General features: G+C 43.3%; 1 protein-coding gene across 1 annotated transcript; it reads left to right on the plus strand.

The window, feature by feature from the left end:
* Positions 1–227: 227 nt before the first annotated feature.
* fn1a (fibronectin 1a) lies at positions 228–27,942 on the plus strand. The gene is made up of 49 exons (XM_047600890.1): positions 228–558; positions 1,280–1,405; positions 1,493–1,627; positions 2,241–2,372; positions 2,680–2,817; positions 3,522–3,680; positions 4,274–4,471; positions 4,643–4,825; positions 5,485–5,661; positions 7,712–7,867; positions 8,144–8,272; positions 8,545–8,688; positions 11,605–11,726; positions 11,822–11,990; positions 12,231–12,416; positions 12,543–12,671; positions 12,833–12,922; positions 13,029–13,223; positions 14,335–14,613; positions 15,589–15,852; positions 16,136–16,230; positions 16,615–16,783; positions 16,905–16,991; positions 17,106–17,297; positions 17,864–18,136; positions 18,719–18,833; positions 18,949–19,025; positions 19,109–19,198; positions 19,312–19,578; positions 19,685–19,801; positions 20,033–20,197; positions 20,293–20,448; positions 20,541–20,654; positions 20,767–21,036; positions 21,214–21,425; positions 21,610–21,697; positions 21,786–21,971; positions 22,094–22,183; positions 22,419–22,610; positions 22,709–22,798; positions 23,544–23,652; positions 23,789–24,008; positions 24,187–24,357; positions 24,435–24,573; positions 24,717–24,884; positions 25,822–25,947; positions 26,066–26,172; positions 26,280–26,399; positions 26,665–27,942. The coding sequence occupies exons 1-49, from the start codon at positions 429–431 to the stop codon at positions 26,731–26,733; spliced, it is 7,515 nt and encodes a 2,504-aa protein (XP_047456846.1). The 5' UTR covers positions 228–428; the 3' UTR covers positions 26,734–27,942.
* Positions 27,943–27,956: the final 14 nt, after the last annotated feature.

Here is a 27,956-nt window from a genome sequence, read left to right on the forward strand (position 1 = left end):
TTGAAGTGGATGTGCAGAGGCCAGGGCCTTATTATTAGTATCGCTAGAAACTAATGAGGAATGGGGATTGGGCGTCAGTGATTTCAAGGTTACTTGAAAATATGTCAGCCACAAAATTTGGACGCAACCCTCGATGGACTGCTTCCACGCTGCGTGGGTAGTCGCCTCTCTCAGTGGGACCTCCCTCCGCCTGAAATTAAGCCATGCCCAGATGAATCACTCCCTGCACAGAGTGGTAACCTGCACACACTGGGGGCCGCAGACTGCAGAGAGAGGCGAACGGGAGGAGGTCGGAGCGCGGCACAAACCCAAGGAGTTGTGCACGAACGGACGTCTCTCCGGTTTTAAGAAACTCAGAAAGAACACGCACAAGGGAGAGCACCTGTAACCACCGTTCTGCAGCAACCGAGTGGGTTGATTCGACCAAAATGTCCGGCAGCACCATAGCCAGGGTGCTGGTCGCTCTGTGCATCGGGAGTGCCGTGAACTGCATGCCCAAGGCGACGCACAGGAGTCGGCGACAGGGACAGCAGCCGCAAGTCTCCTCAGTCTCTCAAGGTAAGCTACTCAGTCTCAGGAGTCCTTCTGTTTTGCACTAAGTGGTCACCGGTCACCAGAGCTCAATTAAATAATCAAATGATGCTTTCTAGAGAGAGAGAGAGAGAAATGGAAACATTTAATTTCTATGAACTCACTCAAAGTGAGATGAGAGGTGATGCCTTGGTAATAGTATTAGTTTGATTGTGCAGAACAGGAGAGCTTTTGAACAAAAAGTATCCAAGTTCACATGGAGAAAAGTAAAGGTTAAAAATAAAGAGAGGGGCACAGATAAAGAGAGATGTTCAAGGCATGTGAAGTCATGAGATGCGAACAAAGAACATGCCTTGTGGGGGAGAGAGAGAGAAAGAGAGAGAGAGAGAGACAGAGTAAAAGTGTATAGCTGCTGTTCTCTGCCCTGTGCAAAAGATTTATCACTCAGCCCCGTTGCCCTTTGAAGTCTAGTTAACACATCCAGAGCCAGTTTCACAGACGTGGGTGAACTCTTGTCCTTCAAACAGAATGCGTATTCCATTTTAAGATTTGCTTTATTTTCGATACAGCAGAGGCTTTTGTTTGCAGTTTAAACCGCTGTCTCTATGTGTTTTGCAGCTGTGGCAAGGGCTGGACCATTTTCCAGTGGCTACGTTTGTCTTTCCAATTTGAAAACCCCCCTGCTGATTGAATTTATACCAAGGTCTCATTAGTATTTTTTTTTACCCTCATGTTTCTCCCTACCCAGATGGTTGCATAGAGAATGGTGTCTTCTACGGCGTGAATGAACAGTGGGAGCGGCCATATCTGGGCAGCACTCTGATCTGTACCTGCCACGGAGTTGCTGGAATCAAGTGCAAAAGCAAACCCGAAGGTTAGTTTGTGTGCAGTTATTTCACTTATCCGAATCCTCATGTGACATGTTCATTTCCCTATAAAAACACACCTCTGCCCCCCTCAGAGGAACGGTGCTACGATAAAATCAACCAACAGTACTACACTGTGGGAGAAACCTATGAGAGACCCAAGGACGGCATGATCTGGGACTGTACCTGTATTGGATCTGGGAGGGCCAAGATCAGCTGCACCATTGCCAGTAAGTGTGTTGTGTGTGAGTCGGTGGCTGCTCCATGCCATTAACTGTTCTAGCCTCAGACCACACATCCTACCTTGTGTTTTCCCTTCTACGTCCTAGCCTGCCAGACTGTGAGCAGTAAACTAGTTAATCTCCATATTCTTTGCATGCGATTAACAACTGGTGCCATACATCTGTTTGCACTTATTGGGTTTTTAAGTAGTGGGAGAAAAAACCCAGTTTTTTCATTTCCTTTTCTGTCTTACTATGCAAACACGCGCATGTGTAAATACACCAATCAGCCACAACATTAAAACCACTGACACAAGACGGAAGGAAGTAACGTTGGCCATCTTGTGGCAATTAAGTGTTCTGCTGGGAAACTTGCATTCATGTGGATGTTGGACATGCACCTCCCCCCACCTCCACCCCATAGCAGTGACACTCCTTGATAGCAGCAGCCATCCCCAGCAGGGTGCAGCCTCCCTGAGAAGGCCTATGTCCATTCTCTGATGAGTCAGAGCTGTTTTAAAGGCACAAAGGAGACCTACACCATATTAGGAAGGCAATCATCATACTATACGTGATTTTTGTACATACATCCAATACCATAATTTCCCCCCTGTCTTTCCAGACCGCTGTCATGAGGGTGGGGCTTCTTATAAGATTGGTGACACCTGGAGGAGACCACACGAAACAGGAGGCTACATGCTGGAGTGTGTCTGTCTGGGTAATGGCAAGGGAGAATGGACCTGCAAACCTGTTGGTGAGTCATTCAGACATCTGCTGATGTCACTCTGTTCACCTGGTCGGAAAAATTATCTGCTTTCTAGTTTCCCGGAAGGTTTGCAATGATGGATTCTCATTATAACATATTAACTTTTACTTTTCTCTGTAGCACTTTCGCATTTTCTTTTTTTCTTTTTTAATGAAAAGTGCGTTATAAATACATTTTTATTGTTATTATTATTTAAGATTTCATTGTTTAAGGCGTTTTCAGATTCTTAATACATAACAGTTGATTTGGAAAAAATACAACTGAATTAAACGTTTCATTGATCTGTGTCCTGTAGCTGAGCGTTGCTATGACAATTCGGCTGGAACATCCTACGTTGTTGGGGAGACTTGGGAGAAGTCGTATCAGGGATGGATGGTAGTGGACTGCACCTGCCTGGGAGAGGGCAGTGGACGCATCACATGCACCTCCAGAAGTAAGGAACGCTTTATGTCATCCTTTGAATGGAGCTCTTTGCCCCATTATCTCATTCTTTACTAGCTCCACTTCATTTGCATGGCAATTCAGAATCACAGAATAATCTCACAGTACTTTATATTTGAATGGCCAGCTTTTGAAAATGCACCCGATTTGACTTTTACATTTTGGCATGCTGGCACACAAAAATTCAACATTTCTTCTCTTTTGTGTCCTCATTTCGCACCAGTGTTGAAACTTGAGATGGAAAACTAGGGCACAGAGAGTCACATAAGCAGGAAATGAGCCCCTTTTAGTCACATATGAATGTACTCATGAAGTGAATCCACACTGAGCATGAAGTGTAGCTTGGGGTTTGTTGGAGGATTTCAACTCTGTGTTTACCAGTTAGTTGTGGTGCATTTAAAACACCACTTGAATGCTTAATTAATCATGCAGGCTGATTCCACAGATAAGAGTAAATGCTATTTACCATTAGCTTAATGTTGCGTGCACGCCTTCAGGGTGGCCTCAGAGGCCACTCAGTGTAGGTCATCATTTAATTCATCCATGTGTTAATGCTATTAACAAAGTTGCGTGGCACAAACATGGAAGCAGCTGGTGGCCCCATGCACATTCAACATTTGTACTAAAGAGACCACACCGATGACTCACAGTTTCCATTCATTCCTCATTAATTCTCCTCATTCCCTGTTCTCTTAGATCGCTGCAATGACCAGGATACTCTGTCCTCCTACCGTATTGGAGATACATGGACCAAGACGGATACCCGCGGTCACCTGCTGCAGTGTCTGTGCACAGGGAACGGCCGGGGGGAGTGGAAGTGCGAACGACACGCCTCACTTCACACCACTGGCCTTGGTGAGAACTGATAATATCCTTGTGTGCCACCCCCCCACCCACACACACATACTCCCGCCTTTTCCTTTTCAATCTGCGTGAAGAGACGAATGTATCCCAGAGACAGATGTTGTCAGGAGGGACAGATAAGAGGAGCCGAGTGCACGAAGTGATGAAGTGAGAAAGACGCGTCCTGTAGCTCGTGACCGTGACCTCATGAGAAAAAGAGACAGAAATGACAGGAGGGAACAGGGGAATGTAGGGAGGAATAAATGTGGGACTGTTTGTTGGGGAAAAATGTAATTGAACAAGCTTGAAGTGATTATGGGGTATGAGACAAAAACATATGCTCTTGTGACCTAGGGATAGTAATAAAAACAGAAACTGGAAACTGCCATGATATTATTTTATTGTGTAATACAGCTCAACAATCACTGATTTTAGTTGGCTCTTACTAGCAGTACTTGTATAATGTCTTGAAAGCCAGTTTTAGTACAGTGATGTTTTAGTTTTGTACCTTGCCATATAATAATATCTATTTTATTCGGTGGGAAAAAGTTTGGTTGTTGTTGCTACTGTATGAGATCTCACTTAAATCACACGTTGCCTCTTAGGCACTGGGTCTCGTGTGATCACTAACATCCAGCCTGCAGTCTACCAGCCCGCCACTGTGCCTGAGCCTCCCCAGGACGGAACCTGTCGGACAGACACAGGACTGACTTATTTCAATGGCCAGCGCTGGATTAAGAACCAGGGAAATAAACAGATGATCTGTACCTGCCTTGGCAATGGAATCAGCTGTGACCAGTGGGGTGAGACATGTTCATTCAGTTCCTTTTTCTTTAGAGCATCCCAAGAGGAATATATCTGGGCACAGTCTCATAACTAAAATTCATCAGTGGAGACGAGGAGACCAAAGAAACAAAAACAAGTCAGCTGTTGTAATATCTATGTATGTGTGTTTTTTTCCTGTCCCCGTTCAGATGGACCAGCTCCCGTGTATGGTGGTAACTCTGGCGGCCAGCCCTGTGTGTTCCCTTTCGTCTACAAGGGGAAGACCTACCACTCATGTACCTCTGATGGACGCAGTGACGGACAGCTGTGGTGTTCCACCTCCTCTGACTTTGAGACGGACGAAAAATATTCTTTCTGTACAGAAAAGAATGGTGAGCAGATGGGATGTGGAAATTGTGTACAAATTGTCAGATAAAATTGGTAGTTGACAAGATATTAATTAGTTTGTATTAAAATTTAGCGATAATGTTTGAGAATGGACTCAACTGTAGCTTTGTTATGACATGTTGATGGGGCATATTCTCTAGAAAATTACTGCCGTTAATATCCTTATATATTTTTTTCTGATATGGCCTGATAGGCCTGTCACTCGCTGATGTGTAGTAGGGATGAAAGAATACTATAACCATGGCAACTATGGTTGCATATATAAATGATACCCGAGTAACTCCGAGTTGAAATTCCCAGACGGTGTTTTACATGTCATGTTCTTCCATAGTCCCACTGGGTTTGAGACCCGGTGTAAGCTTGTTGTGTTCCTATGTTAATGTATACTCTGCGTGGATCAGAATTTGGAAGTTGCATCTGAGATGTAGAGATTGCTCGTTTTGGCACACAACTTGACAGAAACATGGCAGACATAAAGAAAACCTAACCTTTACTAGGTACCTTAAGTGTACTAAATGATGAGCACTTGGATGCATGCTATATATAATATACTATATACATACACCACAAAAACTCGTGTTAGGATGTGGATATTGATACGTCAAGACGACATCGATGTTTGATATCTTTTTTTCTTCAACAGCCATTGTGGCGACGCGAGGCGGTAACTCTAATGGTGCTCTGTGTCAGTTCCCCTACATTTACAACGGCCGAAACTACACTGACTGTACTGCTGATGGTCGTAGGGATGGGATGAAGTGGTGTGGCACCACAACAAACTATGATGACGAACAACGTTTTGGGTTCTGTCCCATGGCAGGTACGTGCATGTAATGCTATGTTGTTATTTTCAAGCTGTTCTATGCCAAAACATGTTAAAGCCTCAAATAGGCATTCACACAGAAATGAAAAATAATTCTCTTTCGTGTGCCAGATCATGGCCCAACAGACTTTACCAGTATTTACCAGGCTCAGCATTTAATTTGACCAGAACTGCTAATTGCAGTGTCCCTCCCAGTCTCCACCCCATATTGACTACCATCTACAGAACTTTTGTATTAAGAGCATTCAAACACTTGACCGCCCATCTATTCAATTAGCATAAAAGCCATTGTCAGACATTTAAAAGGAGTCTGAGCTGATGGCACAGACAAAATCTCATTTACAGCTGTTGCGCCTTTAATTTGGCCGCATCACAGAGATAACACTGCTGTTGCCTTGTTAAGAAATGTGCCATTGTGGCGTCTAGGTGTCAATTAGGTCTCCATGGGTAACAAGAGAGACCAAAGCCAATTTAACAGCATGGGGTCATTGACACTGCGCTAACGTCTGTGAAGGAGTAATGAAATGGTAATGATGACGTCATCAAATCACGGGAAGCTGGAGAACTTTGTGAGCTCTATGCATGTTGACAATTTAAAAACATTATTGCATTGTCTGTTTGTAGTCAGCTTAAATACAATACAATACAAATTATACAAATGCAGTAATATTTAAACCTTGTTCAACTGCGTTCAGTGTATTCCATTGCCTCCAGATGTTTTTGGCCTTTGCATTCACTTGTTAAACAACCTATAGAAAAACAAAATGCCAGGATTCCTTTAAATGCCTGCCTGTCTCCTGGGACAACCTTTTGGCCAACACCCGGTCCAGGTTTAAACAGCGTTTATGAACTTCCTGCATTGTCAGAGCACTTTGTCTGCAGTAAACTCGGTCCAGCAGTCAAAGGGGCAGGGGGTCTGCTACATTGACATTAATGACTTCACGGTGATTGTCAAAACAAACACAGCAGTTGAGATGTTAATGGTGGTGTTTAACCAGGTCTGGAACCCCTTCTCCACGTGTGGCGATCTTCTTCAAAGGTTGTCAGAAGGGTTTATCTGCTGTCTGCCATGTGCCGTCTCCAGCTGTGACCCCACGCTCAGAATTCACATTCATTATGTAAATGGGATCATTTACATCATCAGGTCCACAACCTAATAACCAAGACAATAAAACTAAAAAGGCAGTTTCTTTCTCTGCAGTGATCAATTTGTCAAATTCAGAAAAATTATGTTTTAAAAGCTGAAATTTATGTCCTTGAAATAAAGTCTAGGCCACATATATTGAGAAGGTTATTAATCTCGTGTAAGAGGTGGTGTGAAAACAAGTCTGGACGAAAAAAAAACAAAAAAAAAGCAATATCAGATGTTTTTCCCGCAGCTATTTGCCTAGCTATAAACTGGAAAAAGGTCAACAGAGGTTAAAACCTAAACCTAAATTAGCTAGTGCACCCATGCCCTTCCTTTCCATTACACCCAAGCACAGTCGCACGGAAAGGCAGGTCTCTGCTTGTCCCACCCACTTTTGCAAACTTTCCAGCTCCCAGATAAAAAAAAACTACTCACTCTTTTAATTAAGTGACAACACACGGTGGACGCACACAGTCATTCATACAAGAACTCATAAGACACCTGGTTCTAACTCATAATCAGATTTCCTTTCCTATGGACACAGGTGTTCTCTGATGGTTCTATCATTTGACTTGTGTAATAATTCTAGGGTTGAGTCAGTTATCCCCAGGGGGAATCTTTCACTATTATGTGTTTGTGCCTGCTTTCATTTTAATGCTGGTATGCTGCTTGCTAGCGTTACCAAGTAATTGTATGTGTGTGGGTGTATACCGGGGAATCTGATTAACTGATGTGCTGCAGGTTGGTTTGTGTTTCTTAACTTAAACTGTGCACCAGATTTTTGGATAAGTTTCTGCAAACTTATCATAAAAGGAATCCAGCAGAATCACCAGGAAAACAGAACGCTGGAGTCTGAGGTTCTGACATGATGTTATGGGATTTAATAAATTTTACTTTTTTTCTTTTTGTGTGTTCTAGCTCATGAGGAAGTATGCACAACAAGCGAAGGTGTGATGTACCGCGTGGGCGACCAGTGGGACAAACGGCATGATGTTCTGGGTCACATGATGCAGTGTACCTGTGTCGGCAATGGCAGAGGAGAATGGAGCTGTGTTGCTCACTCCCAGCTTAAAGGTGTGTGTCTGTTGGAGCTACAGGCTACAGCTTTCTAGGATAAGAGACCGCTCCCTGAGTGAAAAGGTGAAAGGTCATGTGTGATATAATCACTCGCCTGACAAAAAGGTCAAATGTCAGCCTGCACACCTGCACTTAATAGGGCCTCAGCTGCACCTGCGAGCCACATATACAAAGACACAAACACGCAGTGTACAGACGCGCAGTTTCATTTGACGTCTGGCCCACCATGTCGTCGCACGTTTCGCCGCATCTCTGCTTGTGTGTCTGTTTCAGATCAGTGTAGCGTGGATGGATTGACGTATGACGTTAATCAGACCTTCACCAAGCAACACGATGAGGGATACATGATGAACTGCACCTGCTACGGACAGGGGCGTGGCCGCTGGAAGTGTGATGCCATTGGTGGGTTTATCATTGCACGGCTTTATACCCAAAACACACATGCTCCAAATGTCTCCTCAGGCCGCTCTCTGTGAGCCATGCTAAATGTAATTGGATTGATAATTCTGTGAATTTATGTTATTTTCATACGTATGCTCCTTCAACCTTTAATCCTTGTTAAAAAAAATGTGATAATCCAGAACAGCTGTAGACTCTCACCTCCGATAAAAAGAGGTGGAACGCCATCTGTGCTAGCTTATAATACTTACAATGCTTACTGACTGTGCCCTCAGACCAGTGCCAGGAGCCAGAGACGAGAGCTTTCCACCAGATTGGAGAGTCTTGGGATAAAATCATTCATGGAATCATGTACAAATGCTATTGCTATGGCAACGGTGTGGGAGAGCTCAGCTGCGAGCCCCAGCAGTCGTACCCCGGTAAGATTTTAACATTGCCAGATTGTTTAATCATTTTTGAACTCTTAGATCGATTATTTTGTAAAATCATGAAAGCCGTCCAGACCGTCACTCGACCCTGAGTAAGTCTCACCACACTTCTCTGCTCTCTGTGACCGTCTATCGATCTGTCAATCTATCAGATAGGGACTGAACAAATTGTGCTCTTGCAGGAAAAATGTTTGTTCAAGTCACCCTGAAAATGGAGCCCTTGACTTTGATGTGAAGCAGACAGAGGTGGGAGGGGGGGGTGTGATTTCCTCTTTAACAAGCACCCCCCCCCCCCCCCTCACACACACACACACCTCAAGCCTTTGTTCTTACCAGCATGTGGCACATCCCCGGCGTTGTTGCCTCAGCTGTACTAAAAGCCATGGGTGTACGGGCGCATATAAAACCCCGACACACAAGTAACCTGCAAAGCTCGTTGAACAACAGCTTTTGAAAAATCTGATTTTGACCATCGTTCAGAAAAAAAAATTTATGCTTGAGTGCACGGCATTATGTTTCCTTGATGGTTAAGTTACCTCATTCTTAACGAAAACTTTAAACCAACCGGGATCTGTCTTACATTTTGTCTTTGCATGTGTTTGCACATGTTTTGCTCGCATCCATCTTCATCTCGTCATTGGCGCTTACCATCGTTTTAGGCATGTTTCTTTGTGAGGTTTTCTATTGCGTACACACAATGCACCCCTGTTAAGTTGTCAACGGTTCCAGGTTTTCTCAAGCTTTTGTTGTGCAGTGCTGTGGTGGTTCCCCTGAATAAAGCATTGTGTAGTATCCCATTGCTTTCCGCTTTCCCCTAAATCTGTTAAGGGTAAAAAAAAAAAGCAATACACATGCGCGATGGCCTATTGTGGTAACGATTTTGTAGTTTGAGTAAATGTGTCAGTTTGGTTCCAAGTTCGGCTGTAAAGTCGTGCAAGTGGAGGCCGATTCAGGCCCTTATGTAAAGGGGCATGGGAGCTGTTTGCACTTTATGTGACGCAGGTTGATATGGGATACAAAATGTAGGGCAATTCCCTGTCGTAAGTGGCCACAATTGCAGCCAGCTGTGAACTCGTGCCGTGTGTGTTTGTGTGTGTGTGTGTGTGTCTAGGCATACAAAATGCAGCAAGTAAAGTCTTAAAGGCAGCTACAGCTAGCTCCACAGTCGGTTGACTCACTGTGTAAAACACTATAAAAGGTAAAAAGGGAGAACTAACCAAAGTTTTCCTTCCCTTTCCTTCTGCAATTACACACATACCCTGATAAGATCTTCAAAAAAAAAAAAAAAAAATCTCATTCGCCGTCTGTGTTTATCTCTCGTTGCGTGAGGTGTAATTTTATCTTTTGGGGCATGTCACATTGTTAGATGACTCCCGACAATACTTCCCTTTGGTCCTTATCACCACCTTGCTGTGCATCTGTCTGAGCCACAAGTGAATGTTATGTCTATGCGTCCGATGTAAAGGTGGATGTGTGGATGTGTGCATGCGTGCGCTTGTACGGATGCAGTGTGGGTGCGTGTGTGCACTGGATACGCGGCAAAGTGTGCATACGTTTTCATGCGCCTCCCACGTGTGATTCCACATAACCCTTACCCTCGCCAGTGGCCTGTGGGTCTGTAATAGGCAGTAATTGGTCCCAGATTGTTTTTGAGGTTTGTGTATCTGCTAGCAACGTCTGGTTAACCGAGCCACTTGCTCAGAAACTTTGATTACAGGTCTGCTATTTGGAAAAGTGGTTAGAAAACCTCAGTTCTTTATAGAAGCTACCAGTTTATATCAGCACAGCTTATGCGAGGAATCTGCTTGCCACATGGCTTATGTTTACATTAAAGATGCGCTTGATGCGCTTTTTGTATTTTCAAAACCGGCTTCTGCTTATATTATTTTTCGTCTTCAGCATCTGCTCACCTGCTTGTATGTTCTGATTGTTGGGTAAACTGATGCAGTACATGTAATGCAATGAAAAGTAATGTAATGAAGTGCGGTGCCAGAATAATGACTGACAAAACTCAGCACTGCAAGGTTACCTAAAAAGTCCACTTACAGACCTTAACTGATGGAATTGGACCATTAAGTGTTGTGTTGGCTGCTCGGAGCGGGACTCATTTAATTAAGCAATGAAACCCATGATTGTCGGATGGAAAAGTGCTTAATCGGCACAATAAATTCCGTTATCAGGTATTGTTTACGGGTTTCCGTTGCGCAAGCTTAGTCACTGCTTCCATCATTAACTTTCTTGTTGCAGCGTCATTTCTTAGACCTATCATGTCATTTTAATTCTACCAGTCGTATACTCCCACGACGCTTTAGGGTTAGCTTACCGAGCTCTTGTGATAATAACCTTGCCTATGTTTCATGATGTTTGCCGATTACACTTCTGTACATTGGGGATGAATCCTTACTGAGGTTACAAATAGGAGATGAAAGGAGCAAATATGTCTGTGAAAGATTAAAGAATCAATTTCTGCTGTATGGCTGCTTTTCTGTATGGAAAACACAAACGATAGTAGAAGAAATGGAGAATGTTTAGAGGAGGGAAAGTAGAGTACAAATGTTCTCCCCTCCAGCTGTTGAAATCTGAGCTGGAATCTCTCAGGGACCTGCTAGTTTTTCCTCTCCTGTGTGTTCTGTTCGGGAGAAGGCTGTACACTCATTCACTCTCGCCGAAGTTGGAAAAAGCTTCAGGTTTTTAAAACTTCACCGATTGTGTAACTCCAAACCTGCAGCCTTTATAATCACTATATAGTTCTGCTTAAATTTATTATAGTGTTATCAGTAATTAAACAATTAAAAATGCATACATATTTGTCTTAAATTCATTCAAATCAGGATCATGTTTTTACTGTACAACATGAAAAGAACAGGCATGCTTACTCATCCGTCTATTGTTGTGTTTCTCTGACAGGCGGTCAACGTCCTGTCCAAGTGATCATAACAGAATCTGGAAACCAACCCAACTCTCACCCTATTCAGTGGAACGCCCCCTCATCCGCCCACATCACCCAGTACATCCTTAAATGGAGAGTGGTGAGTTTTCTGATTGAGTAGCAGCATTAATTAAAACACAAAGCTCCTTCTCTGTCTCCTTGGTCTCCTGCTAACCTTTAAAATTCCCATCACAGAAAAACACTCAGACCCCATGGAGGGAGGTGATGATCCCTGGTCATCTGAACTCCTACACCATCTCTGGCCTGAAGCCGGGCATCACCTACGAGGGTCAGCTCATCAGTGTGCTGCGCTTTGGACGCAGGGAGATCACGCGTTTTGACTTCACCACCACTTATGGATCATGTGAGTTAAGGCAGTCAACAGATCTGTATTCAAATATAGAAAATGACATCGAAGGGGAGACCGGGGTCTGTTCACGTCTCTAATATTCTGCGTTTCTCTCCCCATTTTGGTTCTACAGTTTAATTCAAAAAGAAACATTGACTATTTTTCCAGAATGTCCCAGCCAGTGCTGCCTAACGTCACTGGCGTATAACGAACCCTCTTATTTTCCACTTCTGTTTTTCTCTGTTTCTCCTGTAGTGGCTACATCACAAGGCGAGACCACCATGACTCCACCTATGGTTGACACATCAGAGTCTGTGACAGAAATTACCTCCAGCAGCTTCGTCATCTCGTGGGTTTCTGCCTCAGACGTAGTCTCAGGTTTCAGAGTAGAGTATGAGCTCAGTGAGCAGGGACAGGGCACCGGACAACCTATTGTGCTAGGTAAGTCTTAATGCATACATTTATAGCTTTTTTGTACTAGAGCGGTGACTAAATATTACAGATTCTTTTTTGAACTTCTTCCGAGATCATGAACATGTTGCCATGTGTATGTTTTTTTTCTGTCAGACCTGCCCCGTACAGCTACCTCAGTGAACATTAATGAGCTCCTACCAGGGAGAAGGTACACCGTTAACGTCTATGAGGTTACAGATCAAGGAGAGGACAACCTCATTCTTACTACTTCACAAACAACTGGTTAGTTGACACAGACTCTCCTATTTCATATTACCATCTCTCTGCCCTAGTATTATATCCCTTCTGAATTCACTGACCCTAGTCTGAAATATAGTTTAGAATCTGCGCCAAAGAGCGGCCAGAATTTTCCACTTCGTAATTACACCTCATTTTTTCTGCAGCACCTGATGCTCCCAAGGAGCATGAAGTGGAGGAGGTGGGAGAAACCTCCATTGTGATCAGCTGGGAAAAACCTCTGGCTCCCATCACTGGTATGTTATTACAATGTAGTCAGCCACAGCCGAAATCTATTACCTTTCTGTAAGTATTGCAGAACCCCTGCCTGCGCACAATGAATGATACGTTCTCTTTGTGCAGGCTACCGTGTCGTCTACACCCCATCTGTAGAAGGTGAAAGCACAGAGCTGAATCTGCCCGACACGGCTACATCCGTGACTCTGAGCGACCTTCGACCTGGGAAGGAGTACAACATCAGCATATATGCAGTGGAGGACAGCATGGAGAGTGAGCCCATCTTTGTGCAGGTCAACACCTCTGGAGATCCACTGCCAGGTATTACCTCTTGTGTGCAGACAGGCTAAACTCTGTAAAGCTTCCGATTAGTGAGATTGTTACTTGTTAGAGTAAGATTGCAAATAATCGTGTGACCTATTTAGAAGTTTATGCAGAGGTCCCCAATTCTCAAAAGTAAGAAGAGTTTTCCAATGGAAAGTGAAGTCATCGAGTTCACAGCTGTTGGGCTCTTATTCTGCTCCACTGGAGTTATGTAAATCATCTCGGTCTGCCAGGTGGAACATGATGTTGGGCCAGTCATGCAGATGTTGGAACAGAGCGTGTGTGTGTGTGTGTCTATACTTGTTTGTACAGTTTGGGTTTTTGGACTAAAGATGCATGAGAGAGGGTTCTGACATTTTTGGACAGACAAGCGAAACTCCCTGCACTCTGGTGCATTAAGACCATGACAAATTAAGAAATTATAAGTTGGTCTCTGAGCTGCACTGGCTCAAGTGGCGTTACATAATAATAATCACTGATAATATGTAAATGGTAAACCAGTTCCATCTGGTCCGGTCCAAGGTGTCTTATAGGCCAACAAGGTCAAGTCCAAACTTCTCTCGAAACCATCTTGAAATTCAGCCTAAAATTCAAGACAATGGCCAGAAGAAACAATCGGTTCGGATATCTCCACATATTTATACTGGCCTTTACTTTTCTAACTTTCTTTTTTATTTTATAGTTTTTTTCTCTTTCCTCCTTCGCGAGTCAAATATCTCTCCACTTTATTTGCTGCCTGCCAATCTTCACTATTATTCAAAGATGTTTTTGATTCTTCTGGTGTCTGGCCCATCCAAATCCTGAAGCGGTGTAATCATGTGGCACTTTCTGTGTCAAAATTGTTTTGGTATGCAACACAAAAGCAAACGTATTGAAGGAAAAAAAATTATTTTAATCTACTGTAAGATGAAAGCACAGCAATGAGGTCTTGATTTCATTTTTATCTCCATATGTCCTACATTATTTAGCAAATGTGTTCCCTCAGAGTAGATACTTTCGATTGTTTCCATTCTGAGGCCTTTTTGTATTTCTCGCTTGACACATGAATGTTTGTCTTCTTAGTTTCACCACCACAGTAAAGTGTTGTTGTTTTTTTTCTTCTCAACAGAAGAAGTGGTTTCCCCCACCGACCTGCAGTTCTTTGAGGTGTCCGATAAAAAGATCGTTCTGACCTGGACCGGCCCAGCCAGCGACGTCTCGGGTTACCGGGTCACCGTGGTCCCCGTTGACGGCTCTGATACTCCCCAGAGAGAAATGAGTCTGCCTGTCAGCCAGAACTCTTACATTGAAGTGACACACTTACATCCAGGCACACTGTACCGCTTCAGCGTCTACACCATTTACAACGGAGAGGAGAGTTTACCACTTATTGGGGAGCAAACTACAAGTGAGTTTGCCAGTTGGCCTCGAGCCTACAGGGAAATTTATACACGTTGTGCATGTGCAATAAAAAGACTGCAGGATTGCTTGGCAGAGGATCACATTATAGGTTTGAAATAATTTACAGTAGTTGTGAATGAAGACCAAAAAAAATCCCCAAAAAATTCACACTATTAAATACATGCAGCTGCCATCAGCCTTCAGAATATAATGGACGATATTGTGAAGACGTTTCAGAAATAACAAGGAAAGTGAAAATGCTTTCATAAATGATGCCATGATTACTTTTTACCACAATATCAATTACGTTAATGTTCAGTGCTGGAGGAAGAGGCCAATACAGTATATTCATCTGAAAAATGTGTAGGTTGGTAGATTGTGCCACAGTTGATTGATGAGAATGTAAACATATTAAGTGCCTTACGTTTTGTGGAATACTGAGACCCTGCGTCCTCGTATGGGGACATTTACTTTTAGGTTTTCTTGCAGCTTATTCTGCTTCATTTAAAACTGTTGTCCTCTTAGTGGACACTTTATTCTGTGGTTAAAACTGATTTATTTATGCTTATTAACATTTCTAGTTTGATATGACCCACAAATTTAGCAAATTTTACCAATAGCAACGAGCTACAACCTCGCTAATTAGCAAGTATTTGTTTGAGGATGTTGGAACTTCATTGTTCGCAATTCTGGTTTAACTCTGCCATGTACAGGTATTAAAATAAACAGTTTTATATCATTACATCATAATACAAATAATGAAATAATCCCAGTGTCCACATGTGAGGACATTGGTTTTTTTTTTCAAAAACTACTACTTCCTGTTGAAAGATCATTTCTTAGTTTTTATACTTCTTAGGTCCTATCATCCCAAATACCCTGGAGAAATTAAAAATGCAGATCAAACTAAAGCTCTGTTCTCAGGAGCTTAAATCAAACTGTTCCACATCATATCAGTGATTATCAATGTCTCTCTCTTTAGAGCCGGATGCTCCCACGGATATCCATTTTGAAAACGTGACTGAGGACAGCGCAGTGATGCTGTGGTTTGCACCCCGCGCCAAAATCAGCGGCTACCGCCTCTTCCTCACCGTAGAGGGTTCTAACCCCAAGCAGCTGCGTCTGCCTGCCCGCCTTTCTCAGTACACCCTCCTCAACCTGAAGCCCAATACGGAGTACACTGCTACGCTGCACGCAGAGCAAGAGAATTCACTGAGTGTTGGGGAGACTGCTGTGTTCACCACTAGTGAGTGTCTGGTGCATTAACCACAGCCTGACTGTGATCACAAGCATAGGCATAAAGTGCGCTGTATGTGACAAGGTCAGATTATATTTATGGTTTGTTGTAATACTGTTATGGTAATGCTATGATCTTGCACAAACTGTCATCAGCCAGCTGAGGTCAGGTAGTTGATTTGAAATTGGCGTAATGAAATCACAACTTAAATGGAACTAAGTGTTAGGGATATATGTCATACTGTACATCTAATACTGATAAGATAATACCTTTACTTTCTGTGTGTTTCCAGATCCACCAATGGGTAATGCACCTCATTTCAGCACTGATGTGACCGATACGTCTATTATAATTTCTTGGACTCCAGTTCCCCGCGTTGGATACAAGGTTTGTTTTCTGCTACTACCTAGCACACAAAATTCAAACTAAATTTGCTCACTGTAGCGTATTTAAGAATTTGTCCATGTTTTCCTCTCTGCCTCTTAAATCAGCAACTGGATTTGTTTTTTTTATTGTCATATACAAAGATTTTTTTTTCTGCTTCTAAAAGCAAAGATCCAGTTATTCTTCTTTCAGCAAGGGGCTCTTAAGAGTTCGCAAACATGGGAACTTCCGACCTAACAGATAAATCTGATGGCTCGGAAAATGTCACACCAGAGATGAGAATGTCCTGCTGCCTTGCATGTTCTTGGGAAAACACTGACCTCTCACCTTTACCTCTGGTACCCCAATCCACTTCTCTCTCTGACTCTGTGTGCATTTATCTTGCAGCTGACAGTGCGGCCCAGTCAGGGTGGGGAAGCCCCCAGAGATGTGACCTCTGAGTCTGGAAGCATTTACATTTCCGGTCTGACTCCGGGAGTGGAGTACACCTACAGCGTTCAGTCAGTCATTAATGGTTATGAGCAGGGAACCCCACTCACACGCCGTGTCGTCACTCGTAAGTTTACTGTACACAAGTACGGTTTAATTCTTTAGTCGTCTTTTTTTTTTTCTTTGATCAGCTGATCTACCACTTTTTATCAGTCGTTCACTCCTTGTTCCTTCTGCCTGCTCTCTAGCTCTGTCTCCTCCGACCGACCTCAACCTAGATTCTAACCCAGGAACCGGTGAACTCATGGTTCAGTGGAACGGCGCTAGTGCACCAGGTACACACTCGCATAAAAACACAGAAATTACGCGTCAAACCAAACACATTACAAATAATCTAGAAACACACGTGTCTCACATCTGACTTTCCTCCGACACCCTCTCCCTCCAAGACATCACTGGCTACAGAGTGACATGCACACCCACCAACGGGCAACAGGGAAACAGTGTGGAGGAATTTGTGGAGGCCGGGCAGAACTCCTGCACCCTGGAAAACCTCAGTCCGGGCGTGGAGTACAACGTCAGCGTTGTCACTGTTAAGGATGATATGGAGAGCGTTCCTGTGTCGACCACCATCACACCAGGTGCGTTTGGGAATTTTCCACAAATGGAGACATATAGGTTCTTGAGACCCCGCAATATACACAGAAAAATTGGCTAGAGAAAGCTAAATTAAAAAATGATGTATAGAACAAGATATATAGAGTTTGGTTAAATGTTCATTTGTGCTCTCGGAAGCTTCATTTCTGAAATAACATTATGTTGAAAGTTCATATTTTATAATAATACACCATCTTTCAACATTTAACACATACTAGCTATTTTCTTCTAACCGATGTGCAGCACTAATCCTTCATTCTCTGTGTATATATTAAGGAATTTCAGTGGAGACACTTCATTAAATGTCTTCACTATATGATAATATATATCAGGAGAAGCAAACATTTTCTTCCATCAGTGTGAGAGTCTCACCTTGCTGGAAGTGGACAATTGTCATGGCTCAGCTTAACCAACCCCTTTTCCGCGTGTCTGTCTTGTTTCTTTCCGTCGAACCCCCTTTTCTCTCCTCTGCTCTTTGCCTCCTTTTTGTTCGTCGTTCCTGTTCTCTTTCCCTCCACCCGACCCCGAAATCCCCCTTCCGCCCGTCCAGAAGTGCCACAGCTGACCGACCTCAGCTTTGAGGACGTGAGCGACACCACCATCAGCCTCCGCTGGTCGCCGCTCAACACCACAGCCGTCACCGGTTACAGGATCACGGTGGTCGCAGCTGGCGAGAGCGTGCCCATCTTTGAAGACATGGTTCAGTCAACGACCGGTCAATACACGGTTTATGGACTGGAGCCTGGCATTGACTACGACATTAGCGTGATCACAGTGACGGAGAATGGCGAGAGCGAACCGACCACGCTCACCCAACAGACCTGTAAGAAACACAAAACAATATCAGTCGTAGTGCATACACTGTCCTAATCAAAAATCCATTAATTTCTAAATAACAAAACCAAACTGACAAATTATCTTAAGAAAGATCTCGAGTGTGTTTTGAATTACAAATGACATCGTCTGTGTTGAGATCATGTAATGCAATGAGGTTCTTATTAACCCGTTGACACGGCTCTTCAAACAAAGAAACCTTTTAAGTTGCACGCTGTGTTGTCAGTGTAATAATCCTCTGTGTGTCTGTGTACGCGTGGGCCATCTGGTTTCAGTTGAGGGGTTTTATCATACTGACTCTTATTTTGCCCCCCAGTGCAAACACTGCATGTTTTCTCACTTTTAAGATGTTGTAAAACTTCAGACACGCACATAAAACACTTCTCTTTTAAAAGCTGATAGTGTAAATATATCACCCTTTCAGGCATCTCTGTGTTCTTATTTCACTTTCTTCTTCTTCTCTGCCCTTTCACTCTTTCATGTAACGACGGCAATTCCCTGACCGCGTTTTACAAGCAGTAAATCTAACGTGACCTTTTGCTTACATCCTGAATCTCTCTCTTTCTTAAAGCTGTGCCAGCCCCCACTGATATGGGCTTTGGTGAAGTTGGGCCAGACAGTATAGAAGTAACCTGGGTCTCTCCTCATGTCCCGAACAATGGCGAGATTACCAACTTCCTTATTAGGTAAATACAGAATTATTACATGACCTTCAATAAAATGTCTCTTTCTGTTAGCTGACTGGGCTAACGTTAAGCAAATCCACATGAAAACACAATATAACCGAATGGTCTTATTCAGGTATCACCCCATCGATGATGAGGATGAGATGACAGAAACCAGCGTAGGAGGCAGGGAGAACAGTGTGGTGCTAAGGAGTAAGTTGTAGCAAGCAAAACATATGAACATACAAATACACAAATGACTCTGTGTGTACTAACATTATGCTTGCTGTCCACAGACCTGCTGCCTAACACAGAGTATCTGGTGAGCGTGGTGTGCGTTTATGAGCAGAGGGAGAGCTCACCCCTCGTCGGCACCAAGAAAACAGGTGATTACAAATGACCCGATTTAAGATGTCAGTAGGCAAATTAGATCCGCGTGTTTATTTTTCCCTTCCCCTTGGCCTTAATCCGTCCCCCGTTCTCCCCCGACCTCCCTCAGCTCTGGATTCGCCCGTTGGTCTGCGCTTCTCTGAGATCTTCACCAACTCTTTTACCATCCACTGGCTCGCGCCCCAGAGCAGAATCACCGGCTACCGCATCCGTTACCAGATGGCCAGCGGTGGGAGAGCCAAGGATGAGAGGCTGCCGCCATCCAGGAACCACTTCACTCTGACAGGACTCACTCCAGACACCGAGTACTTGGTCAACATCTACGCGGTCAGCTTGACACAAGAGAGCCTGCCGCTCAGTGGGAAACAGAAGACAAGTATGGACGCCAGATTTGAAAGATTATTTAGCCCAGCTACTCGCTGTATTACCACCAAAATGTTGTTGGTGTGTTTGCAACTTCAACTTTTCTTCTCGTTCTCCAGTCTCTGACGCTCCCACCGACCTCGAAGTTCTGGACTCATCGCCCACGAGCATCACCGTCCGCTGGGCTTCCCCACCAGTCACTGTGCGCTATTACAGGATCACTCATGGAGAGTCAGGTACACATCACTGAAATAAAACACATTGGTTTCTGAATATTTTGATTCTTTTTTTGCATGTCATTGTTTGTCATTGGGAAATGAAGTAATTTATTTTCTTGGCATCTAATTAATAGTCCTCATCTGTCTGTTTCTAATAAATGATTTCTGACATTGCGTCTCTGTATTAATTAATTCTTTTTCAAGGATAGTGTTGATTGTTTATCTGTCACCCTGTCACTCTCCACCCAGGTGGTCACAGTAATCCTAAGGAGTTCACAGTGCCTGGCTCTCAGTCGACCGCCACAATCAATAACTTGAAGCCTGGCACTGACTACACAATCACCGTCTACGCTGTGACTGGCAGAGGAGATAGCCCTGCATCCAGCATTCCGATCTATGTCACACACAAGACGGGTACAGGCACACGTGCTGCACGCTCCTTCAGATGAATAACAGTGTTACATATTTTTTCGTTATTGTCAAGTCTTAAATGTTTCCTTTGCTCTCAGGTGTTGACGCTCCCTCTGAGATGGAAGTGACAAATCTGAATGACAACAGCGTCACCGTGAGATGGAGTCCTGCTCAGGGCCCGATCAAGGGATACAAGGTGACTGGGACCCCCTTAAATGGACAGGGACCCTCTTTCACAGAGGTGGTTGCTCCAGGTAACGTGTTCACATTCACAAGTTGTATTGCAGCGCATCGCCTTATGATGAAACTTGATTAACTATATCGTGTCCTTTTCCGTCTCTTTCAGACCAGACAGAGATTACTTTCTCAGGCCTGATGCCATCGGTGGAATATACTTTGAGTGTGTCCGCTCTTGGACAAGATGGAGAGAGCACTCCCGTGGTTGTGAATGCTTTAACAAGTAAGGCACATTTGAAGAATTAATGTCTAACAAAACAATGAATTATCTACTTTGTAGTATAGTTCTGCTTTTTCAACACTAATACGATCCTCCCTTCTTTCCTCTCATTTAGATGTAGACCGTCCCAAGGACTTGAGCTTCTCAGACATTGACTCCACCTCACTGCGGATCTCCTGGGACAGCCCTGAAGGAATTGTTACATCTTACCGGGTCCTGTACGCAAGTCCAGAGGAGGGCGAGAGAGAGCTGCGTCCTGCTCCCCGAGGAGATGCTGACTCCACTGTTATCTATGGTCTCCAGCCCGGCACCGAGTACACTGTGAAGGTCATCGCCTTGCATAATGGCAAGGCCAGCACACCCCTGGTCGGAACGCAAGCTACAGGTAGACATATTTTAGATTGTATATTTGAGGTGACCCATGTGATTCTGATAAGAAATGCAAGCTTCATTTTTCTATCACTTAACATCTGTGCTAATACTTGTGCAGATGGACACATTACTGGTTCCCTTTTTCCCCCGTTAACCTCGTTTTTTTTTTCTCTTTCTTCGTTCCATCCAGTGATCTCTCCTCCTACCAACCTTCAGTTCTCCCAGGTTGGTTCTACCTCTTTCACTATGACGTGGGCTGCGCCAGGTCAGGAAAATCGAATAACTGGCCTGACGGGTCTCACTGGCTACCGCGTGGTGGTGAACCCAAAGAACAAGAGTGGACCCACCAAAGAGATCAACCTGGCCCCAGACGCTACTCAGGCACACATCTCTGGACTCATGGTGAGAGCAAATACAATCGGCATGAGGTCACTCATGATGTGGTCATTCTTGGACTGCTGTGACCCAACAATTGCAGGCTAGCCAAAATGTGAAAAAAATCTGCACTGTCCATTGATTCATTTTCAACACGCATGCTTGATCTCAGTGCTGTGCTGACTGTGACGGCCATTTTGTCTCCCATTAGATTGCAACTACCTATGAAGTCCATGTCTACGCACTGAAGAACTCTCTGACCAGCAGACCAGTCCAAGGAGAGGTCACCACTCTGGAAAGTGAGTTGCTTTAAGATAATGGATTGTCTCTTTCTCCTGGTTTAGTTTCTTCTTATTAATATTATTTCTCGTTATTTGTGTATTCTAGACATCAGCCCCCCTCGCCGTGTACGTATCTCTGACGTTAATGATTCCTCCATCACCCTGACCTGGCGGTCCAAGACAGAAACCATCTCCGGGTTCCTGGTTGAGGCCAGACCCACCGCCTCATCTTCGGGTTACATACCTATCCAAAAGACCATCAGCCCCGATTCACGCTCTTACACCATTACAGGTAGATGAATATTGGAATCCAAATACACGAAACTGAAAGCTGCGGCTGTAAGGATGATGCAAACACAGTGTAGTGTTTCTAACACAAAACTTCTTGCTAACCTGTCTGTGTCTGCACTTTAGGTCTGGAGCCAGGCACCAATTACGAGATCAACATGTATACACTGAAAGGCAATGGACGCAGCGTTCCTCTCACACTCACAGCCACCACAGGTAAATGATGAACTGTATCCTGGGGTTTCACTCAACAGCTGTACATTGCCGTCCCATGTTACACCTTTGCAGAATAGTTCCTGCTGTATTGTTTATTCAGTATAGTAAAAAATATATAAAACTACTACTATAAAACATTGCATACTAGCAGTGTTTGTAGCAACAGATTCAGTATTTTGCATTTAGTGTGGGATATTGCTCAAAATAACATGTTTTCCATGATTTTCTTTTCTAGCTCAACCATTGGTCATCCCACCCACCGATATTCGCTTCACCTCCCTGAATCCTACCAGCATCTCTTTCATGTGGGAGCCGTCACGCACTCCAAAGGTCACTGGGTATTACGTCACCTACGAGGAGGCTGGAGGCCTACCTCGAGAAGTCACTCCTAGGCCCCACGCAGGCCAGCTCTACACCACCATCAACAGTGAGTAGGCATAAGATTTTCTGTGCACAGATAAATACCCCAAATGGATGCCGTCTTGAAATAAACGCCCTAAACTTTGTTTGTTTGTTCGGTCACAGATCTGAAACCAGGAACGGAGTATGTCATTAAGATTGTGGCTCTGCAGAACGTTCTGAGAAGCACACCTCTAGTGGGCAAAGCCAGGACCCGTAAGTTCAGCTGTCAGCTCCTGTTACTTTGGAGAAACAGAGCAATGTTGTATCATCGTTTCATCTTAAGTTATGACACACTAAAGGTATGATGTAGTGCTTATGTAGTGGAACAGTAAACCAATATGAAGTCTTACTACAAAAATGTTAATGATTAGACCATTAAATGAATAATTCAAAGCTGTTTTTATATTACCCACTTTAACAAATTGCACCAAGACTTGTGCTTATTACCTGACGTAATTTTTTCTCCTTAGTTTTAGGAGAATCATGATTGATGTAATGAGGAATAACAAAACAAAATAAATAATAATTGCATAGCTAGTTTGATAGCTATGCTGTGCTGCCCTCTGCTGGCTTCAGAGTGAAATTGCATAATATATTTACTAAGGCTTACTGTATGTGGCCGTGACCCATAGGACAAGTAGTTACAGAAAATGAATGAAAGAAAGAATAATGATGTAGCAAATTACATTCCGAAATTATGCAGAGCACTTTATATTGATTGAAACATCCCAAAGATGTACTTTGAATAGCCTTACAACCAATGAGGTCCAAACTGTAACTTGTACTGTGATCAGATACAAACTTCACGATACATAAATAAATCACTGCCATTTAGGTAAGAAGGCATTGGTGGAAGACACTGTGTGCTTTTAGTTTATAAAAATGCAGCTAGTAAAGGGATGCATTTGCTTTGTCGTGCTTGTGTCTAACAGCCGTGTGTCTCTTCTCATCCAATCAGAACCAGCTACAGATATCCCGTTATTGGTCCCTGAACTGCCTCAGCTTCCTGTTCCTCATCGACCCAGCACTGATATTCTGGATGTTCCAGAGTCCGTCAATGACAAAATGTAAACATCCATGTGAAGATGGAAATAATTGACCTACCAGCTTATGTTAAAAAAGCCTTGAAACAGTTTTCTTTGTATATGTATGCTGTGTATTTGTTTTTATAACACACATTTTTATTTCTTCTTCCATGTCCAGCTTTGACTACAACCATGTCCACTTCGCTGGTACCAGCGGCCAGAGCCAACCAGGCCAACACGGTCAGCATATCTACACAGAGTATCAGGGTCTAGGCCCCAATAATGGACTTTATGGCCCCTACAATGGACCCAAAGAAGGCCAGAGACCCACGCTCAGAGAACCCCTGGTTTATATTCCTGTAGCAGGCCCAGATGGAAACAGAGTGCCCTTAGTAAAGGTGTGTGACTTAAACCTGAAGTACCTCTTAGATGTTTTAATGCTGCTGTAAAAGATTATGTTTCCCCAGTGTTCTGTGCAAGTAACTTAACATCTGGAAATACAGCATGTGTTTGCAAAACTATGTGATTCATCTGCAATAGATTTGTGTTTGGATAAAAACACGTCTTCCTGTTTAGGTGAGCGACGGCCCTCTCCCAGGTCTTGCGTTTGGTTTCCCTGACAACGAGACAGATCTGCCCCAAGAAGCGCAGACAGTCACAACCATCTCTTGGCAACCTGTCCCTCAAACGTCAGAGTATGAAGTGTCCTGCAATCCCATTACACACATGGAGGAAAAGGGCTTCCAGGTACAGACGCACTTCAGCATCCACACATGTTCGCTACTAGAGAAGGACTCGTGCTCACTGTGTCTTTCTCTGTACAGATGCGTCTTCCAGGCACCTCCAACAGCGCCACCCTGATTGGACTGACATCTGGAGCTTCGTATAATGTTATAGTGGAGGCTATGACGGGTGGGGCTAAAGAGAAGGTTCTGGAGGAAGTTGTAACTGTTGGCAATGCTGGTACGTTCATCCACAGTGAAATAAACCATTTAATCACAGGAAAAAAAAAGTTTTATAGTGAAACATGTTCACACAAATACTAAGATGCACCTCAAGTGAAGACTTTATCAATCATTTCCGTTCTTTTTTTCCCAAATCCTTAGTTCCAGGCGACGTCCCCGTTACCACCAACCGAGATGTGTGTTACGACACGTTCACACACATCTACCACGAGGTGGGCTCAGAGTGGGAGCGCATGTCTGAGACGGGCTTCAAGCTGTGGTGCCACTGCCTGGGGCTGGGCAGTGGTCACTTTAGGTGTGATTCATCCAGTGAGTGGCTTATTAACCCCCATCCCATCATGCTTTGCAGAAACACACCATGGAATTGGGAAAAAATAATCCAGTAATTCTATGTGATATACTCACAAGGAATTGATGTGTATTTACTGTAAATAATTACAACAGTTTACCTTATGCACATTATAAATTCCCTAGCTACAGTTCATAAGCCATAGAATCATCTTCTATGTGCAGCAGCACGCAGTAATAAAATTGCCAGCATGGGCAGCATTTATAAATGGATATTCACATTTTCAACTTTTTGACTCGCTTATAGTTATCTATGCTACTTTGCTGTATTGTATATGTTAGGACTCAGTGTATTAAATAAATTCAAGATAAAGTCGATAGTGCTTAGAGAATATAAATCTGCACATGCCGACTATAAAAACTTCACAATAAGAGCACAGAAAGCTAAGGTCAGCTTAGTGGTCAGTCATACTCTCAGTTATTTGTATTGTCCATGGTTGTCCAGCGCTAACATGACAATACAAGAACTAAGATCACCAGCCAGTGTGTCATTGTCATGTGTTTATCGTGTGTTCACATATGGACTAGGTGCCACATGTTGGAAACACATTGTTTTCAAATGAAGATCAACATCAGTTTCTGCATCACTATGTAGATTGTTTTATAGATTTTTTTTCTTGGCGCTGTGATTTACACTGTAGAGAAATCAGTATAGCATGGGAATACTACTACACTTATTCTGCTCTGAGAAGTGGGAAGGTTTGAGTTTAATTCAGCTGCTCTTTACATTTATTAAAGAACTCTTCTTTCATTTGCCCACCTCAATCTTCTTCCTCCTTACTGTTCGCCGTCTCTCGTTTTCACCCCGTCTACGTCTCTTCTTTGTGTGTGTGTCTCGTTACTCCTCTGCTCTTTCCTCCGCCTCTGTCCCTCTCTCTGCTACTCCTCCCTTCTACAGAGTGGTGCCACGACAACGGTAATAACTACCGTATTGGAGAAAAGTGGGATCGTCACGGTGAGAACGGTCACATGATGAGCTGCACCTGCCTGGGCAATGGAAAGGGAGAATTCAAATGTGAACCTCGTAAGTACAGTCTTGCACAAACCTGTACCACTTCCTGGTTCACACACACTTGAATGGAGCATGTCAGATCTCAGGCAGGGATGCTGTTGATCTTTATTAATCCGGATTCATTCTCCAGATGAGTCGACGTGTTATGACAATGGGAAAATGTACCAGGTTGGAAACCAGTGGCAGAAGGAATACCTGGGGGCCATCTGCACGTGTACCTGCTACGGAGGACAACAGGTGACAAAATCTCTCTGTGCACACAACACACCTGAAAGCCGTCTGAATGCATGTCCACCACAGCGCGGCTCTTTTACACAAAGTAACTTTTCCCTCTTCCTTTTTAGGGCTGGCGATGTGAGAACTGTAAAAGACCAGGAGGACAGACTGATGTGGATGCTGACCTCCTGCAGCCCGTTCACACAGACGCCTTTGACCGGTACAGAGAAAATGCTCTACGCAAACTGGTTAGTGTCGCACCTCTTTCCTCTACACTCGTTATAATGAACTATGACTAAAACAAGCCAGTAAATCAACAGTTAATCTATACGAAAATGACAAAAGTCAGCACCTGTTTTTTAATGGGGCACGTGAATGGAAAAGTTTCAGCAGGGACATCCGTTTAGTTTGTAGCTTGAAGCTAGGAAATATGTTAATACAAATAACCACGAAAAGCTAATTATTAAAACTTTTTCTCCATTTTCCTTCTGTCTTCATCTCTCTGTCCCCCAGAACATCCAGTGTCCGATTGAATGTTTGAGACCAGAGCTGCTTGCAGATGCTCAGAGCCCCCTGGAGTAGCAGAAGAAGGGTGCTTGAGTAAAGGAGGGGAACGAAGTGAGACCTCCCATCAAGATCACCACCACCACCACTTCAAGAAGGAAACCTCCTTTCACTAGGAGAAGACCTTTCCATCACATTTGTGCCTTCATGGTTTTCACCACACCAAATTGTAGTGCCTTAAAAGAACTCCCTACTCCAAACCTTGTGCCTTTTCCTGTTGGGTTTTATTCTCCTGTTGAGACAGATTTTTGTTTGAGCACAAATCTTGCTACTCCATCACTTTAAACCTGCCTACCACACACACACACACACACACACACACACATATGATGCAGTGTTTTTACATATTTGTATTGTTGTAATGGGGCTTTTGTTAATTTCAGAGCATTCCATGACAATTCCCTTTCTCCGATCATTACTGGAAATCTTTAAATGTAACAATAATAATTTTAAATAATGATTTCCCCCCCGATAATAACTGTAGCCACCTTTTGTTTTGCTTCTCATATGAAGTTTCACTGTGATTATTGTGTATTCAGGTAGACGTTTAGGTAATATAGAATGCATATTGCAAGGCCATTTACATTTCCAAATCGGAAGCGAGTTACAGTATTACCATTGTTTCCCAGTCACAATCCGATTTAATTCAACATTACTTTTTATCAAGTTGAATCTGGATTCTTTGTAATGAAGGGGACTCCTCCTCTTTGCAAAGTATCTCCACCTCTGTGGTATGCATTTCTGAAGAGCAGAGAGCAACTGATCAACAATCACAGATTCTTCTTAAATGTAAAAATAAAATAAAAAATCTAGACAAACTTTCCTTTTAAAGATAAGCACTGTTTTTAGGTGGTATTATATTGCCTGTCTATTTTTACTGTGTAGGCTCTCGAATTTGCATCGTATATGTGGCCATGTCATTTGTAGCATGGCCATTTTGAACGTACACAATATGCAGTTGTTGAAACCAAAGCTTACTGACCAAAAGTAAACTGTTATTTCAAAAATGAATTCGAAAATTCACCCTTATTTCCAAGTGAAATGCATTTTAGTGTATTTTTATTCATTCCTTTTTATTTATCCCTTTTGGTTTAGGCATTTTGTTCAATGCTATTTTGGGGTGTACACTTTATTTTTTTGATTTATTTGTTTCTTTTTTTTATATTGTTGGTGCCTGACTCTGAACTACTGTGGACTGAATCTTTTTAATAAACTGAACAAAACTCACCAGCTGCTACTAG

The sequence above is a fragment of the Mugil cephalus genome, chromosome 12 (assembly GCF_022458985.1).
Source record: "Mugil cephalus isolate CIBA_MC_2020 chromosome 12, CIBA_Mcephalus_1.1, whole genome shotgun sequence".
NCBI classification, from domain to species: Eukaryota; Metazoa; Chordata; class Actinopteri; order Mugiliformes; family Mugilidae; genus Mugil; species Mugil cephalus.

Coding starts and splice junctions, on each gene's coding strand:
- fn1a (XM_047600890.1), top strand. CDS start 429: ATGTCCGGCAGCACCATAGCCAGGGTGCTGGTCGCTCTGTGCATCGGG. Junction 5,662..7,711: donor TGGGTTCTGTCCCATGGCAG/GTACGTGCATGT, acceptor TGTGTGTTCTAG/CTCATGAGGAAGTATGCACA. Junction 22,799..23,543: donor AGTGGGCAAAGCCAGGACCC/GTAAGTTCAGCT, acceptor TCATCCAATCAG/AACCAGCTACAGATATCCCG.